Here is a 16,359-nt window from a genome sequence, read left to right as displayed (position 1 = left end):
GTTTTTGATGGTTAACTATTCCACAGCATCACATACACAAGTCTTACTGTAATTGACATCAAAATATGTGTTGCTTTAATAAACATGGTAGCCTCAACTGCCAACAAATCATTAATCTATTGTCTTTTTCATTATTTTTGGAAATACATTATAGCTTTAATTTGTGTAGACTAGCCTATGTTTGCAAGGATTGACATGTCAAAAAAAGATATATAGTGTTGGGAAGTAGTGAACTACATGTTGTTCAACTAGTCATTTAACTAAATTTTACAGTAGCTTTTTGGTTGTTGAACTAATAAAAATCGAGGTTGGGTTTTCAGTAGTTAATTTATTTTTTGCTAGAACTATACATTACTGTTTTACCATGTAGCGTTGTAGCTAACTACTGGGAATACACACTACTGTTTTACCATGTAGTGGTGTAGCTAACTACTGGAACTACACACTACTGTTTTACCATATAGAAGTGTAGCTAACTACTGGAACTACANGGTGTAGCTAACTACTGGAACTACACACTACTGTTTTACCATATAGAAGTGTAGCTAACTACTGGAACTACACACTACTGTTTTACCATATAGCAGTGTTGCTAACTACTGGAACTACACACTACTGGTTTACCATGTAGCAGTGTAGCTAACTACTGGATCTACACATTACTGTTTTACCATGTAGCGGTGTAGCTAACTACTAGAACTATACACTACTGTTTTACCATGTAGCGGTGTAGCTAACTACTAGAACTACACACTACTGGTTTACCATGTAGCGGTGTAGCTAACTACTGGNTGGTTTACCATGTAGCGGTGTAGCTAACTACTGGGAATAGACACTACTGTTTTACCATGTAGTGGTGTAGCTAACTACTGGAACTACACACTACTTTTTTTGCTAAAATAAAATATGGGGGAAGTAGGCAAGAATTTCCTTTATTTTTCAGCATCAGACCTGCCTAATTCTCCCTTGAAACAGTTTTTGTTTTTAATAGGCTAAACGACACATTCTGTTAACAACATCTGAATCCAGAGTGATCTTTTCTTGCAATTTGTAGTCTATGACTTGAGATTTAGATATGCTAATTCATCACTAAGTAGTTTGGACTTTAGTAACTTTAGTTAACTATATTTTATTTCTTTTCAGAGTAGCTTCCCCAACACCACTATTAAAGCAGTGGTGTAAAGTACTTAAGTAAAAATACTTTAAAGTACTACTTAAGTAGTTTTTGGGGGAATCTGTACTTTACTATTTATATTTATGACTACATTTACTTTTAGTTCACTACATTCCTAAAGAAAATAATGTACTTTTACTCCATACATTTTACCTGATACCCAAAAGTACTTGTTATATTTTGAATGCTTAGCAGGACAGGAAAATGGTCTACTACATAGACTTATCAACATGTGGTCATCCCTGCTGCCTCTGATCTGCATCTTTTGTAAATTAGGCCGGAGTGTTGGAGTGTGCCCCTGGTTATCAGTACGTTTTTAAAACAAGAAAATGGTGCTGTCTGCTGTGCTTAATATAAGGAATTTGAAATTATTTATACTTTTTCTTTTGATACTTAAGTATATTTTAGCAATTACATTTATTTTTTGATACTTAAGTATATTTAGAACCGAATACTTTTAGACTTTTACTCAAGTAGTATTTTACTAGGTGACGTTCACTTTTACTTGAGTAACTTTCTATTAAGGTATCTAACTTTTACTCAAGTATGACAATTGGGTACTTTTTTCCACCACTGTATTAAAGTGTGTTCATCAAGGCTAGGCTATGTTAGATCTATTCAGTCATTGTGTCACATTTTTTAATGATCTATTTGCTGACCTTGCTAATAACTTTATATTTGAGCAAGTTTTAAACATACACTATTCGTTGTAAATGTATGTCAATATGTTATTTGGCTGGATTTATGGTTGACCCTGGGCGTTCAAGCATGCGCAGTAGGTCGCTTTTGGTACTTGAAAACTTTCAGGTGTCGTGAGTTCTCAATCTCATCGAGAGTGTAATGGACACGATTGTGAATTGAGAACACGGACAACTCTGTTTACAGGTAAAGAATGCAAATACTTTCAGATATGTTAGCATTTTTCAACTGAAATAAAATAATTGGACAATTTTATGAACGTGTTTGTCGAGGAACTACGAGTAATATTGCCAGATTATCGACCCTCCAATCAGTAAAATTGTGACATGGTAAATTGATCTACAAATAACCATCCGTAATTCGACCTCGTGTGTTTAGAATGGTGTGGAATTGAAACTTTACAATATGATAACTATACACAGGTACAATTCAACTTGATAAAACATTGTCTACTTTAAAGACTTAATTGTTAAGGCTTAAGGCTACCTACATTTTGTACGGTCACATTTGAGTGATGAAACTGGAAGGCAATGAAGGGCATGGAGGAGCCAAAACATCCAGCAGGAAAAGAACAGCATCAGAATCTAAGAGGGATGAGAGCCCAACAGACAGGTGAGTTTCCTGAAGATGCCTCAAACCACTGGTCCTAGGTCAGGTTGTCATCATGATAGAATTGGGTTTGGGGAGTGGAAGTGTATATCGTTGAGGTTACTTATCTCAGTGACAAGGTAGTAGAATAGAGCCTATCCATTACAAAGAGGTCATTGTTTTTATATAAATCAGGATTATTATGAAAAGCTAAATTCACACTTCCCTATGGTCCAACACAGGAAGAGGAGTAAGGATGGGGAAAGGGACAAAAAAGAGGAAACCGAGCTGAAGCACAAGGTAATGTAATGCACCATTTGGAGTGTTTAGAGAGTGGAACGTCAACTATATGAAAGTTAAGACCAGACGGAGGCAGCATGCATGAGATCCACACACCATCTCAATTATATCGCGTGATACACGCCAGGCATTCCTAATCAATCACTAACACAGACACGCCTTACAGTAAAATAGACCATTCATCCATACTCATGCACATGTCTGATGATMATTTTATTTCATAGGCGAAGCACTCCAGTTCTAAGCATCCTCGTAAACCTCTGCAGGAGCCGAAGATCACAAGGTGAGTATGGACAGATCTATCTATTAGGATTAATTTACATACAGGGGATATGTGAAAGCGCCCTTAATTACAATCTCCCACTTACATGTCTTCATTCACAATGAAGGGTGTAGTATTGTCCGATGTGTTCGGTTTTATTTAAATCAGTGGTCAACTTGTTTAGCGATCATCTGATTTTATCTTGTTTTAACAATGCATTTGTTTCTGTCTTTATCAGTTCTGGGGGCTTAAAAGCTGTCTCGGAGAACAACCATGCAGATGTGAAGACCAAAGGTGTAGCCATGGTAAGAACCACAGAATATCACCAGAGATCTGTACATAATGACCAGATGCTCATGTCTCCGCACTAACAATGGGAGTCATCCCAAAGGCGGGAAGGCAGSCGACAAGTTTAGGTCCTAAATAACCCATAGAAACGCATGGGTCTTATTTTGGACAGAATTTGGTGTGAGAGAAACCTCTAGCTTCACCTCTTCCTCTGCTATAACATGATATACACAGGCCTAGTTACTGCATATCCCTGTATTAGCAAAACATTTTAGGTCATGTTTATTCATGGGGTTTCTGTCTTTCTCTCACAGGATGCATCACTACCTTCTGAAAAGAAGTACGTTTTTCTCTGATGWTCAAATTATTCACCCCAAAAGTGAAAGTATATTCTTGAATGTGAACGGAGGGAAAGCAAAGTTGGTGATTTTTGTTTTTATTTTTATTTTCAGCACCATTGACTTAAACAACAATATCTCTGCCAAGCACACGGAATCAGATGAGAGGAAAGTGATCAAGACTGAGATACGGGAAGTTGACTTGTTTGCACCAATTGAGCATTCAGATATGGAGAGGTAGGCTACAATTGACCCTTTATTGCATGATGAGTTTATTTATTGACAAAAACGGTCACTTGGTTTGGGGTGAATTGCATTTCTCTCTTTAACTAGGTCTGACAAAAAATCCAAGAAAACTGGGCATTCACAAAAAGATAACAAACACAAGGTACCTGACTAACCATTTTTTATTATTATTTTCAATTATCAATGTAATTGGTGATGTTGCTTGCCTTGTTTCTCACCTATTATGGCAATGTAGCACAAATCTAAAAGTAGCAAAAAGGGACACCAYGGGACAGACGAGAGAAATCCTGAGCAGAGAAAAGTTGGTGAAATATCAGCCAACAGGTGAACATCATTAAGTTCCACAGTAAAAATGCTTCATACTCAGAATATGCTATGCTCTGAGTGAACCAACTTTTTTTGCTTTGTTCATTTTAATGACAATATCAAGTATGTGCCAAATGGCTATGCTTTGTGTTATGGTGGATTTTATAGTACATTTCCACAAAGCTTTATTGAAAAGCATTTTCTCTTACCATTTAAATAGTTTCTATTTGAAAGTCATGCTTAAAGTCTAATTTTATTTTCTCTGTAGTTCCGATGGCAACTCTAAAAAGAGGAAGAGCAAAGATTCATGTGAAACTGATGTTCTACCGACCAGTGACAGTAAAAAAGAAACTGCCGTAAAAAAGGAGAATGCCAAGGAGAAAAAAGATAGAAGTGGTAAAGACACAAAGACAACCGGTAAAAAAAAGCCAGAAGGAAAAGAGGAATCTAGGAAGAAAAAAAAAGATGGAGATGATGGGAAGTCCAAGAAGGGTGGGAAAAAAGAAGGGGAGGACAGTACATGGAAATGGTAATTGCGCATTTTTTTACTCTGTATTGCATGTAATGGGCAAGTATCATATTTGAATGAATTTATATTTGTTTTTATAACATTTTCCCCCTGTTATATTGGTTGACATATTACGCTCATTTGTAGCCGGAACCGTTAACAATCGTTTGTTTCTAGGGGGACAGTATTAATAGTTCAACACAGGTGAATATTGTTTTAACAGCGTTATGAAAGTCCTTGGCGCCTGTGAATCTCATTCATTCTTGGTAATCTGGAATGAACAAATACAGCAATTTTTTTGCAAACTTGATATGTCAGTCGGTGAAATTTAATAGAAGTTGGTCTGCGGTTTACTCATTACGATTTTACCGAACTAATGTAAAGATTAAGCATGAGCCCAAAGCCAGGTGAGTAARCGATGGCAAATAGCTGATCTTACAGTAGCTTACTCCAAACCACGCATGAATTATATAGCTAAGTAACGTTATATTTGTCAAAACAGTGCAGACAGTGACAGCCAGGGTAATGCCATTTTGGAAGAGTAATCCTAGCTAGCCACACATTGTCAATGTAAAGGGGTACGTTAGCTAACCTTACTTTTGCTAGATCTGGTATGGAGATGTTGTATTTTATATATTGTATTGTTTCACTTGTATTATATTTTAAACCTTCAAACCTTTTCTGTCTTTCTGTACTGTAATTAAATTGCGATACGCTTGTTGTCAGGTGGGAGGAAGGTAATTCCAACAACGGGATCAAATGGACCACGTTGGAACACAAAGGTCCACTTTTCCCACCAGAATACGAACCATTACCAAATAACGTGTCTTTCTTTTACAATGGTGAGTTACTTACCACCCTATATTAATCCATTTTACTCATCCTCATAGTTTTCCTGTCTCGTTTTAGCTTTACAGTAAAGCAGACCTAACATTCAACTTTCCGTGATTCATAGGGAACCCTATAAAACTGACTTTGCCTGCTGAGGAAGTAGCCACGTTTTACGCCAAGATGCTGGACCATGAGTACACAACCAAGAGTTCCTTCCAGGAGAACTTCTTCACCGACTGGAGAGAGGTTAGTCTCACTGATTAAGTCGAGACTTGCGTTTTGCAATGAACAACCACAGTTGTTAAGCAACATTTTGTGTGAGTGTGTGTGTGTGAGTGACCTTCATTCTTACAATGTAGCAGTTGATATTGAGCTCATCAGGATTTTACCTAACAGGAAATGACAGTAGAGGAGAGGGAACAGATCAAGAAGTTGTCGAAGTGTGATTTCACACATATCAACAAGTACTTCCTGGATAAGTCTGAGGAGAAGAAGGCTATGACTAAAGAACAGAAACAGGTAACTTAGCCAAGTATCAAGAGCTTAGAGCTGCATCTATAACATTATGTAAGTATTGAAGTAAATTGTTCCACTTGCTTTGAATTGAATTGATGGTACTTCATTCTGCATATCCAAGTGAATCCCCCAAAATATATATTATTTTTTGAGGGCACACTATCATTGCAAATCTGGAAGTCTTTGGATTGTGCTTCTGTTAGGTCCTGAAAGAGGAGAACAACAAGCTGACGGAGGAGTATGGCTTCTGTGAGCTGGACGGTCACCGGGAGAAGATCGGGAACTTCCGTGTGGAGCCTCCGGGGCTGTTCCGTGGCCGGGGAGAACACCCCAAGATGGGCAAGATGAAGAAGAGGATCCAGCCAGAGGAAATCACCATCAACTGCAGCAAGTGAGGGCCACCGGGAGAGCACTAGGAACAAACAACCTCMCTATAACTTTATGGAACTCCCAATCGGGAATTAGTGGCCTAACTTGTAAATTTAAACAGCAAATATGTGCCGAAAGGCAATAAGCTAAATAAATAGTGTTTTTGTTTTTTTCAGAGGCTCCAATATTCCGGTGCCCCCAAAGGGCCACAGGTGGAGGAAGGTGCAGCATGACAACACAGTGACCTGGCTAGCTTCCTGGGTGGAGAACGTCCAGGGCAACTTCAAGTACGTCATGCTCAACCCCAGCTCCAAACTCAAGGTACGGAGCCTTTCTCTTCACCTTCGTTTACCTCAGTGGGGTTGTTTTAGTGGGAAAACAAACCCAAACTTTTGAGAAGAGTCTGAAGACTGAACTCAGTAAAAAGATGGCGTACATATCAAGCCAGTAGTTCAGAGTTTGCCTTAGACTATGTTTTTCTTTCTGTGCTCAGGGAGAGAAGGACTGGCAGAAGTACGAGGTGGCTCGTAAACTCAAGCTGAAGGTGGAGACCATCAGGAGGCTGTATCGTGAGGACTGGAAGAACCGAGAGATGAAGACCAGACAGAGAGGAGTGGCTCTCTACTTCATCGACAAGGTACACACCTCACAACTATCTTACCGCAGTGTGCTTAACAAAATGCAAGCCCTTTTCGGTCATCTCAAACACATATTGTAGAACACTTATGTGTACGTACTAGGGTTGGGTGAAGTATTTATTTTCCCCCATCATGATTATGTACTCATAGAATATGGGGATGTACTATGGTCCACCCCTGTAGACTCCGTTCATTCTTGTTCTTTTTGAAAGCGGCAACTTTAGGACAGAACTTTTTTAGGTTATTAGAATATTTGGGAAATAGGCTACTGTTCATTATTTTTACTTGTCTTAAAGCTTTAATGATGGGCCTAGTAGGAGGATAGGTTATTGGCCATTTTGGTTTTCAACCTCGCGTGGAGGGTCCGGATTTTTTCCACCCCACACGGATAATTTATTTCTAAATGAGCTTAAACTTGATTTAAACTTTTCATTCTGTGATTCTATAGGTTGTTGATGTTTGTTCACTCTTATTAGTCCCCTTGCTACCTTACGTTTTTAGACTATTCATTTTCTGACCCTTTGCATATAGTTTTTAGATTATTCAAACACCTTTTGGAGTTGGAACTCCAGATTCATTCATTGTTTGATGAGAAAGCCATGCATGCATACRATGATGAAAGCATATAGCCCAAAGTCATATTCAAAACCTATTGAAGGGAATATAGCCTACCTTTTTTTTTTTACGGCTAGATGCAAGATGGTTAGGAAATGTCGGTTTATAAAAGCAATTAATAGGTTTAGGCCCATGCATCTGAGGGAGAGAATATTTTCTAAATGGACATTTTGCGCTGCTTTGGTGGAATTCTCAGTTTTGTCAAGACTACGTTCCTCTCTTGCGTTCTGTATAACATTCAGTGCATTTGGAAAGTATTCAGACTCCTGGATTTTYCCCCCACATTTTGTTACATTGACAACCTTACTCTAAAATGTTTATTTTTATTTTTTATCCCTCATCAATCTACGCACTACCCCATAATGACAGTAGGAACTGTTTTTTTGTAATAAAAAAATGCACACACAAAAAAAAAAAACATAACTATTTAGACCCTTTGCTATGAAATTGAGCTCTGGTGCATCCTGTTTCCATTGATCGTCCTTGATGTTTCTTGATTGGAGTCCACCTGTGGTAAATTAAATTGTTTGGACATGATTTGGAAAGGCACATACCTGTCTATATAAGGTCCCACAGTTGGCAGTGCATGTCAGAGCAAAAACCAAGACATGAGGTCGAAGGAATTGTCCATAGAGTGTCGAGGCACATCTGCGGAAGGGTGCAAAAATGTCTGCAGCATTGAAGGTCCTCAAGAACACAGTGGCCTTCATCATTCTTAATTTAAAGAAGTTTGGAACCACCGAGACTCTTCCTAGATGAGGCCGCCCGGCCAAACTGAGCAATCGGAAGAATGCCCTTGGTCAGGGAGGTGAAAGGGGAGCGACGCTTGCTCATTCCTATAGTGGTCGCTTCCCGAGTCTCTGAAGATGGAGCCACTCTGCTCTCCTTTGATCATTGAGAGAGCTCATCGAATTTCCGGCCCACAATCCGACCACAACGCACCCCGAGGGCTCTGGTAAGTTCTTAAACTATGAAGATAAGATGCGTGTGGTGAATGCAGCCTGGGCGAAAGGGAGACAACTTGCAGAGTAATGTTCTTCCCAGATCTCTCCATGGAAACACTTCGACCGTGTCAAGCGGCTACGGGCTAAGGCTATCCGGTATGGAATCCTCTTTCCAGCGCGCCTGAAAAATCAGCCGAGGGGGAGCAGTTTCTTGAGAAGCTAGGCAGACGTGTGGAAGCGGAGCAACGCTGAAGAAGAGGCAATGGCAACGTAACGTTAAACTTTGATCTATTTTTGGGACATTTTTTGTACTGTTGCTTTCGGTTTTGTCTTAACAGGTATTTAAAGTGTGAGCCAGTTCACCGTGTTAGTTATCTAGTAACATGGTAGCACTGTCTATTAAACTATACTAACATGGCCAGTTTACAAGTCTTATTATAATTTTATGTACCATGAAACTTTTATTTATGCATCGGAACATCCTGGTGCGGGTTGTTTTGAGGCTAGATCACAGAGGTCTTGTTTTCTGGCTCACTCCTGGTWTTTTGTTTGGTTCTTTGTTAAATGGTGAACACAATAATGACAAGTGGCGGGGCAGAAGGTGTACAAAGGGGGAGAAACTGCAGAGGCGGAGGCAGCTCCTCACGTGTGTGTGGATCTGTTGAGCGCCTTATACGGAGTGTCACTGGGAGGGGGTGGTCCGTTAGAGACTTTGGGGTAAGAGGGTTATTCACACGTTYGTAGTTGATTGTTAGGCATGTGTTTTTGTACGTTGACGTGCTTTAACGCGTCCTTTTTGTTTATGGTGGTAACAGAGGTCTATTGGTGTCTTGTTGCTGATCTAATGTKCTCTTATGGGTTCATGTTTTAGTTCAAGTGTCCCAGGTAAATTTGACTCAGTGTTAAGGTTAAATTTACATCCTGGAACTGTAGGGGATGAAATAAAACGGGTAATAAGTAGATTAAAACAACTTCAGGCGACGATCATATTTTTGCAAGAATCACATCTATTATCTGGCGACATTCCTAAGATACGCAAGAGGTGGCCTGGGCAGGTCATTGCAGCCTCATATAGTTCCCATGCAAGGGGAGTTATTATTCTTACCCTTAAGTCCATTCCATATCAGATATTGCGAACAATTTGTGATCCCGCCGGCAGATATATTATTRTACCTTGCTGTCCGAGCAGTTTTAATTTAATGCATATGGTCCCACCGAAGATGACTCTAAATTCTTTAATGATTTGTTTTTAAACCTTTCCACACTTCCTTGTAATTATGTTGTTGCAGGAGACTTTAATTGCACTTTAGATCCTGTTAAAGATCGCACCTCGGGTTCAAACTACTCCCACACCTAATCTAGGAAAACCATACAGCATTTTATGAAGGATTTAAACTTAATAGAGATTTGGAAAGAAACGAACCAGATGATGTGGAATACTCCTGTTACTCACTAGACCTATTCCCAAAATCAACTATTTTTATGTTCTCAGCAGCATTACGCTCTAAAATKTGAAGATTGTTTTTATGATAGCATTGTCATCTCTGACCATGCTCCAGCATCTCTTTATATATTCCGATTCTAATTTAGTAGGTGACACCTAAAGGGCGCTTACAACCTAAATGGCTGCAAGATACAAGTTTTACAGAATACATTGGACAGCAGTTTGACCTATACGTTTCAATTTATACAAGAGACTTCAGCTTGTACTAGATGGGAAGCCTTTGTTGTGAGCACTGAGGGAACTTTATGCACTTGGCCAGATGATTCTGCATCTTTGTTGCATTCTTCACATGATTTGGCACAGTATTTGCAAATGTACACAGCTTTTTCTTCTACATTAGCTGCAGTGAAATGTCTCCACTAAAGGTCGCCCGATTATATGATTTTTCAACGCCGATACCGATTATTGGAGGACAAAAAAAGCCGATACCGATTAATCGGCCGATTTGTTAGAAAAAAATGTTTTATATATATATATATATATATATATATATATATATATATATCATACACACACACATTTTTGTAATAATGACAATTGCAACAATACTGAATGAACAATGAACACTTTTTTATTTTAACTTAATATAATACACACACACACACAGCTCTGAAGTGACAATGATACTGAAGAGTCTGCTTAGGAGACAAATACTCTCAACTGTTCGAATAAAAATAGTTTAAGTTTAAGTTACCTGTGATGAATGTTGAAAACAAAAACTTTATTTCTATATGCAGGAAATCCTATTTTAATAATGGGCATGGTAAGAATTGACAACCAAAGTGCGAGTCATAATTCCCATGACACCTAGCAAAATCTGAAAAGCAGTTCCTTCATTTATTCCATAGGATATTTTTAGATTCACTTAAAATAAGGTCTGTGTTTCGTGTAGGCTTACACCACCGTGCCAATTTTATAACTGTGTAGATATCCATAGGACAAGGTAACTCTGATCAATATTGGCTAAATATAAGCGAAGATCATTTTTTTTTGTAGAGTGGATTTATGAAAATATATTGACAAACGTTACCTTATCCTAGTGAGATTTACACGGGTATCAAAACGTCGAGGCGGTTTAAGCCTGCACGAAACACAGACCTTATTTGAAGTAGATCAAGACATTTTCTATGGAAGACATGAACGGTAAAATAACAAAGGAACCCCTTTCAAATTCAGCCGCAAGTTATTACAGGAATTATAACGCGTCGACTATTTCTCTTTAAACCATATTCCTTTGACTAATCCGGAAACTATCACCCCGAAAACAAAACGTTTATTCCGTTCCATATTTTATCTAACGGGTGGCATCCATGAGTCTAAATATTCCTGTTACATTGCACAACCTTCAATATTGTCATAATTACGTAGAATTCTGGCACATTAGTTCGCAAAGAGCCAGGCGGCCCAAACTGCTRCATATACCCTGACTCTGCGTGCAATGAACGCAAGAGAAATGACACAATTTCACCTGGTTAATATTGCCTGCTAACCTGGATTTCTTTTAGCTAAATATGCAGGTTTAAAAATATATACTTGTGTTTTGATTTTAAGAAAGGCATTGATGTTTATGGTTAAGTACACATTGGAGCAATGACAGTCATTGATTGTTTTTTATAAGATAAGTTTAATGCTAGCTAGCAACTTACCTTAGCTTACTGCATTCGCTAACAGGCAGGCTCCTCGTGGAGTGCAATGTAATCAGGTGTTAGAGCATTGGACTAGTTAACTGTTGCAAGATTGGATCCCCCGAGCTGACAAKGTWAAAAATCTGTCATTCTGCCGARGCAGAACGTTCCTAGGCCGTCATTGAAAATAAGAATGTGTTCTTAACTGACTTGCCTAGTTAAATAAAGGTGTAAAAAAWTTWTTTWWWAAATCGGCGCCCAAAAATACTGATTTCCGATTGTTATGAAAACTTGAAATCGGCCCGATTAATCGGTCGACCTCTAGTCTCCACACATCAGATAGTGCCCGTGGCATTTTCCTGTAAAATTCGTTTTTTTTTTTTTAAATGGTTAAGTAGTTAGATTAAACAACTCCTTTTGTACGGTAAATGTTTTAAAATGAAACATGTATGGAAACAGGTGAATTAACACTCCTCAGTTAGCAGGCTCAAGCAAGCTAAAAACCCACATGGTAGCAAAAACTAACTAGCAGAAATTGTTAACAAGTTAGAAATGATTTAAACACACTTTGCTGTAGGCTACTATTTACCAGTCATTAAAAAAAATCATGTCTGTCATATAAAATATTTTCACCCCACCCAGTAATCTAAACTTATCAGAAAGCATGTAGTCCTTGGCTCAGACAATGTAGTAGTAGTTGGCTCAGTAGCATCTCATTAGTGTGCAAGGTCTTGAGAATCAGCTGTACATGTGATGGAAGAATGCACTGTGCATGCAGAGGGTTGCAATTCCATTGAATTGGGGATAGTTTAACCAAAATATGCCACAAGACCTAGAATTTCCTTATGTGTATCCCACACAAAAAAATTCACTGTTATAAGCTTACTTTTTTAATGAATTTAAGCAAAATTCCCGGCCTTAATTTCCCATGGAGAATGTCTGGAAATTTACCGGAAAGTTTCCGACCATTTGCAACCCTAGAGGACATATCACTCTCCATCCCAAAGTGTTTATCCTGGGGTTATACCCAATCAATCCTCATCTAAATAACCAAGTACAAACGCTTACAGATATGTGCTTGCTGTGAAAGTGTGAACAGGCCTAGTATTGCCCAATGGCTTAGGGAAATGTCATCTTGCCTAACAATGGAAAAGATAACATATACGGTTATGGGTAAACAACACTTTTGAAAAGGTTTGGGAGCAGAGTGATGTGGGTGAAATATTGGCTAATGAAGGGAACTCTGGGTAGTGTACTATGCTTTGTGTGCATGTGGGGTGGTGAGAGATATCCGATTGGCTTGTGGCGCTGTGTTTCATCTGAAATTTGTCCCAAATGTTCTATCCTATTGCATCAGACCACTGTACAATGTAATTTTGGTGGTTTTACGCTTCTGTAACAGTTGTTTTGTCTTAGGTGTTACTTATTTTTTTGCTGTTAACTTTTGATGKGGGTTTTGCTGGGGGTTTTTTCATGTAATTTATCTGCTTATGTCTTGTTAAAGAARAAAAATCTAACATTGTTTAAAAAAAGTGATTTCAGTTTTCGATTTTTTAAAAATAATTTCTTAACCTGTTTTTGCTTTGTCATTATTGGGTAATGTGTGTAGATTGAGGTGGGAACTATTTAATCCATTTTTGAATAAGGCTGTAACGTAACTGTAGAAAAAGTTGAGGGGTCTGAATACTTTACGAATGCATTGAAATAGGCGATAGCAAATAGAAATATAATAATTACTCGGAATGTGACTTGTGTGCTGCCCAACTCCGTGCTTGCGCACCGCCAGTCATGTTCAAATTGGCTTAACCGTCGTCTGCCAAATGACAATGTCGCCACCATCAACGATGGCTGTCAAGCAGGTAATATGCTAATATTACCCAACCCTACCTAGTACCTACATGTACAGTATACATTTCTCTCACTAACGTGTGTATGTAGCTGGCCCTGCGAGCGGGGAATGAGAAGGAGGAGAGTGAGACAGCGGACACGGTGGGCTGCTGCTCTCTGAGAGTGGAACACATCACCCTGCACCAGGAGAAGGGGGGCCAGGAGTTCATGGTGGAGTTTGACTTCCTGGGCAAAGACTCTATTCGCTATTATAACGAGGTGCCTGTGGAAGGCAGGGTGAGCAGCACTGTCTAGCACCTGTTACATCTCCACTCCTACGTATTATGGGGTGTCAAGCAAGGGTTAAACATCTGTCTAATGTGCAAAGACATTATCTGTACACAGGTTTTCAAGAACCTGAAGCTGTTCATGGAAAACAAGGAGCCTGAGGATGACCTGTTTGATAGAATAAATGTAAGTTGAAGACCTGCACCTGGTTATTTCATGTTTGCTGTAAAATGAGTGTCACCCAAATAATGACTAGCTAGCTATGTGATTCACACAGTAGGCTTATCTAGCTTTGCAGCTACAGTTACGCTTGGTTGTTATTTGTTTGGTAGACTACCTACTTGAACAAGTACTTGAACCAGTCCATGCCGGGGCTGTCAGCAAAAGTGTTCAGAACCTTCAACGCCTCCACCACTCTGCAAGAACAGCTCAACAAGCTCACCACTGGTTAGTCCACTTCCTTTTACACCATCAATACACTCAGTGCAGGTTTTTTTGTAGATCTAGTTTAGAATAGCTGACAAGATTTCTCCGCTCTGCTCTGGCTACCGTCTGTGACATACGTGGCCCTAGTTGTTTTTTTCGACTTGGTCTCGGGCCTAACACCACCCATGCCAATATATCCTCCAAACAACACTGGCTTCTCGGGCATTATCACTTATGTTCTCAGTGTTATAACTGTATGAAGCTGTGAAACAAGCAGATGTATAGTGAAGACAGTACAATATTGAAAGACATGCCTGTTTTCCTCCTCAGCTGACATGAGTCTGGAGGAGAAACTGCTGTCCTATAACCGAGCCAACAGAGCTGTGGCCATTCTCTGTAACCACCAGAGGGCAGCACCCAAGACCTTTGAGAAATCCATGCAAAACTTGCAGGACAAGGTAACTGGAATATGTATGAATAGTGTTTTTTTTTCTTTTTCTGGACAGTTAATTTAGTAGCTAGTGCTTCTTATAGTGCCATTTTAAAAACCATCTATGCTCCTTTGCAATATTGTCTAATGTTCAGATCCATTATCTTGATTATTTTTGTTTTATTACCATATAAGCATGTACAGCAATTCCCTTTAACAGTGAATCATTGTCTAACATACTCCATTATATTGTTCCAGATTGCGCAGAAGCAGCAACAGTTAGATGTGGCCAAGAACGAGCTGAAAGAAGCCAGAAAAGAGCACAAGAAGGGCGGAACTGAGAGAACCCGGAAGTGAGTACTTTTTGATAGGGTGAAACTGACCAGTGAAATGAGTGACTCTTGCAGTTGGTCATTTGACTCTACTGTTACTGACACTGTTGGATAACAACCAGTGGATTTGACCTTTCATAACCTATAAACTACTTCTACAATGGCAGCTGGAAGGGCTATTTCAAATTGCTACTGCGGTGCTTGTTAGGCTACTGAGCCTCTATTGTTTTAACATCAGATCATTCTGTTGGTCAAATTTAAGCCAGGCAAGCTCAATCAAGCACAGATAAATAATTATACTGTTATAGAATTTGACCCAAGGTCTGGTCTCCTGCTCTCCCCAGGCTTGTTGAGAAGACGGAGTCTGTGGTGAAGAGGCTGGAGGAACAGCTGAAGAAACTCCAGCTGCAGATGACTGACAGGGAGGAGAACAAGGTCATTGCTCTGGGCACGTCCAAACTCAACTACCTGGACCCCAGGATATCAGTGGCCTGGTAACCACCATTTTAGCCTAACATTTATCCTTGACCTCTGTCAGTTCCACAACACTTGTTGCCCTCTAAAAATATACTTTTTTCACTTTGTATTTTTGTAGCATGTGATTGACTTTTACATTTTTTTCATGGCAGGTGTAGGAAATTCAATGTGCCAATCGAGAAGATTTACAACAAAACCCAAAGAGACAAGTTTGCTTGGGCCATTGATATGACTGAAGAAGATTTTCAGTTTTGAACTGTCGCCCTGTCAGCTAGACAGATTTTGCATTGTTTAATTTCCTGTTACTTTTTTTAATGTTCCCTTTATAATTTCAACTACTTAGGTCTTTATTTGTTGTTGGTTACTAGCAGTGTTTGTTTTCTGACTTGACAACGYGCACATCTGTGAGAATTAATCAGTTATAATAGACAAGGAACATTTTGTGTTTAAGATTTGTTTCCTTTGTTAACAATAGTAAATGTGTGAAATAAAATACCTTTTCATTGATATGTTAAGTGTTTGTTGATGCCTTACTCATGAGGGAATTTCTACGGCCCTTCAAAAATTATAAATGCAACAATGATTTTACTGAGTTAGTTCATAGAAGGAAATCAGTCAATTGAAATACATTTATTAGGCCCTAATCTATGGATTTCACATGACTGAGCAGCCATGGGTGATCCTGGGAGGGCGTAGGCCCACGCTTTTGAGAGCCAGGACCACCTACTGGGGAGCCAGGTCCAGCCAATGAGTTTTCCCTCACAAAATTACTTTTATTACAGACAGAAATGCCCCTCAGCAGCCTCCACTGGCTTCTTGATATGCCAC

At 39.1% G+C, this 16,359-nt stretch overlaps 1 protein-coding gene across 2 annotated transcripts; it reads left to right on the top strand.

Moving 5' to 3' along the window:
- Window positions 1-1,955: 1,955 nt before the first annotated feature.
- Window positions 1,956-16,038, top strand: top1mt (DNA topoisomerase I mitochondrial). 2 transcript variants are annotated; one of them, XM_024000431.2, is made up of 23 exons: window positions 1,956-2,059; window positions 2,334-2,485; window positions 2,704-2,761; window positions 2,986-3,044; window positions 3,262-3,328; window positions 3,626-3,651; window positions 3,764-3,886; window positions 3,983-4,037; window positions 4,131-4,219; window positions 4,470-4,730; window positions 5,436-5,551; window positions 5,665-5,786; window positions 5,937-6,059; window positions 6,260-6,447; window positions 6,602-6,746; window positions 6,919-7,062; window positions 13,690-13,875; window positions 13,984-14,052; window positions 14,199-14,313; window positions 14,623-14,750; window positions 14,981-15,075; window positions 15,399-15,548; window positions 15,684-16,038. In XM_024000431.2, the coding sequence occupies exons 2-23, from the start codon at window positions 2,388-2,390 to the stop codon at window positions 15,784-15,786; spliced, it is 2,520 nt and encodes an 839-aa protein (XP_023856199.1). In that variant the 5' UTR covers window positions 1,956-2,059; window positions 2,334-2,387; the 3' UTR covers window positions 15,787-16,038. The 2 variants fall into 2 exon arrangements, with proteins under 2 accessions (XP_023856199.1, XP_023856200.1); XM_024000432.2 differs by lacking the exons at window positions 1,956-2,059; window positions 2,334-2,485; window positions 2,704-2,761; ... (5 more) ...; window positions 4,131-4,219; window positions 4,470-4,730 and adding an exon at window positions 4,889-5,116.
- Window positions 16,039-16,359: the final 321 nt, after the last annotated feature.

The sequence above is a fragment of the Salvelinus sp. IW2-2015 genome, linkage group LG14, assembly GCF_002910315.2.
Source record: "Salvelinus sp. IW2-2015 linkage group LG14, ASM291031v2, whole genome shotgun sequence".
In the NCBI taxonomy this organism is placed as follows: domain Eukaryota; kingdom Metazoa; phylum Chordata; class Actinopteri; order Salmoniformes; family Salmonidae; genus Salvelinus; species Salvelinus sp. IW2-2015.
The sequence above is the reverse complement of the archived record's forward strand: the minus strand, read 5'-3'. Positions and strand labels throughout refer to the sequence as shown.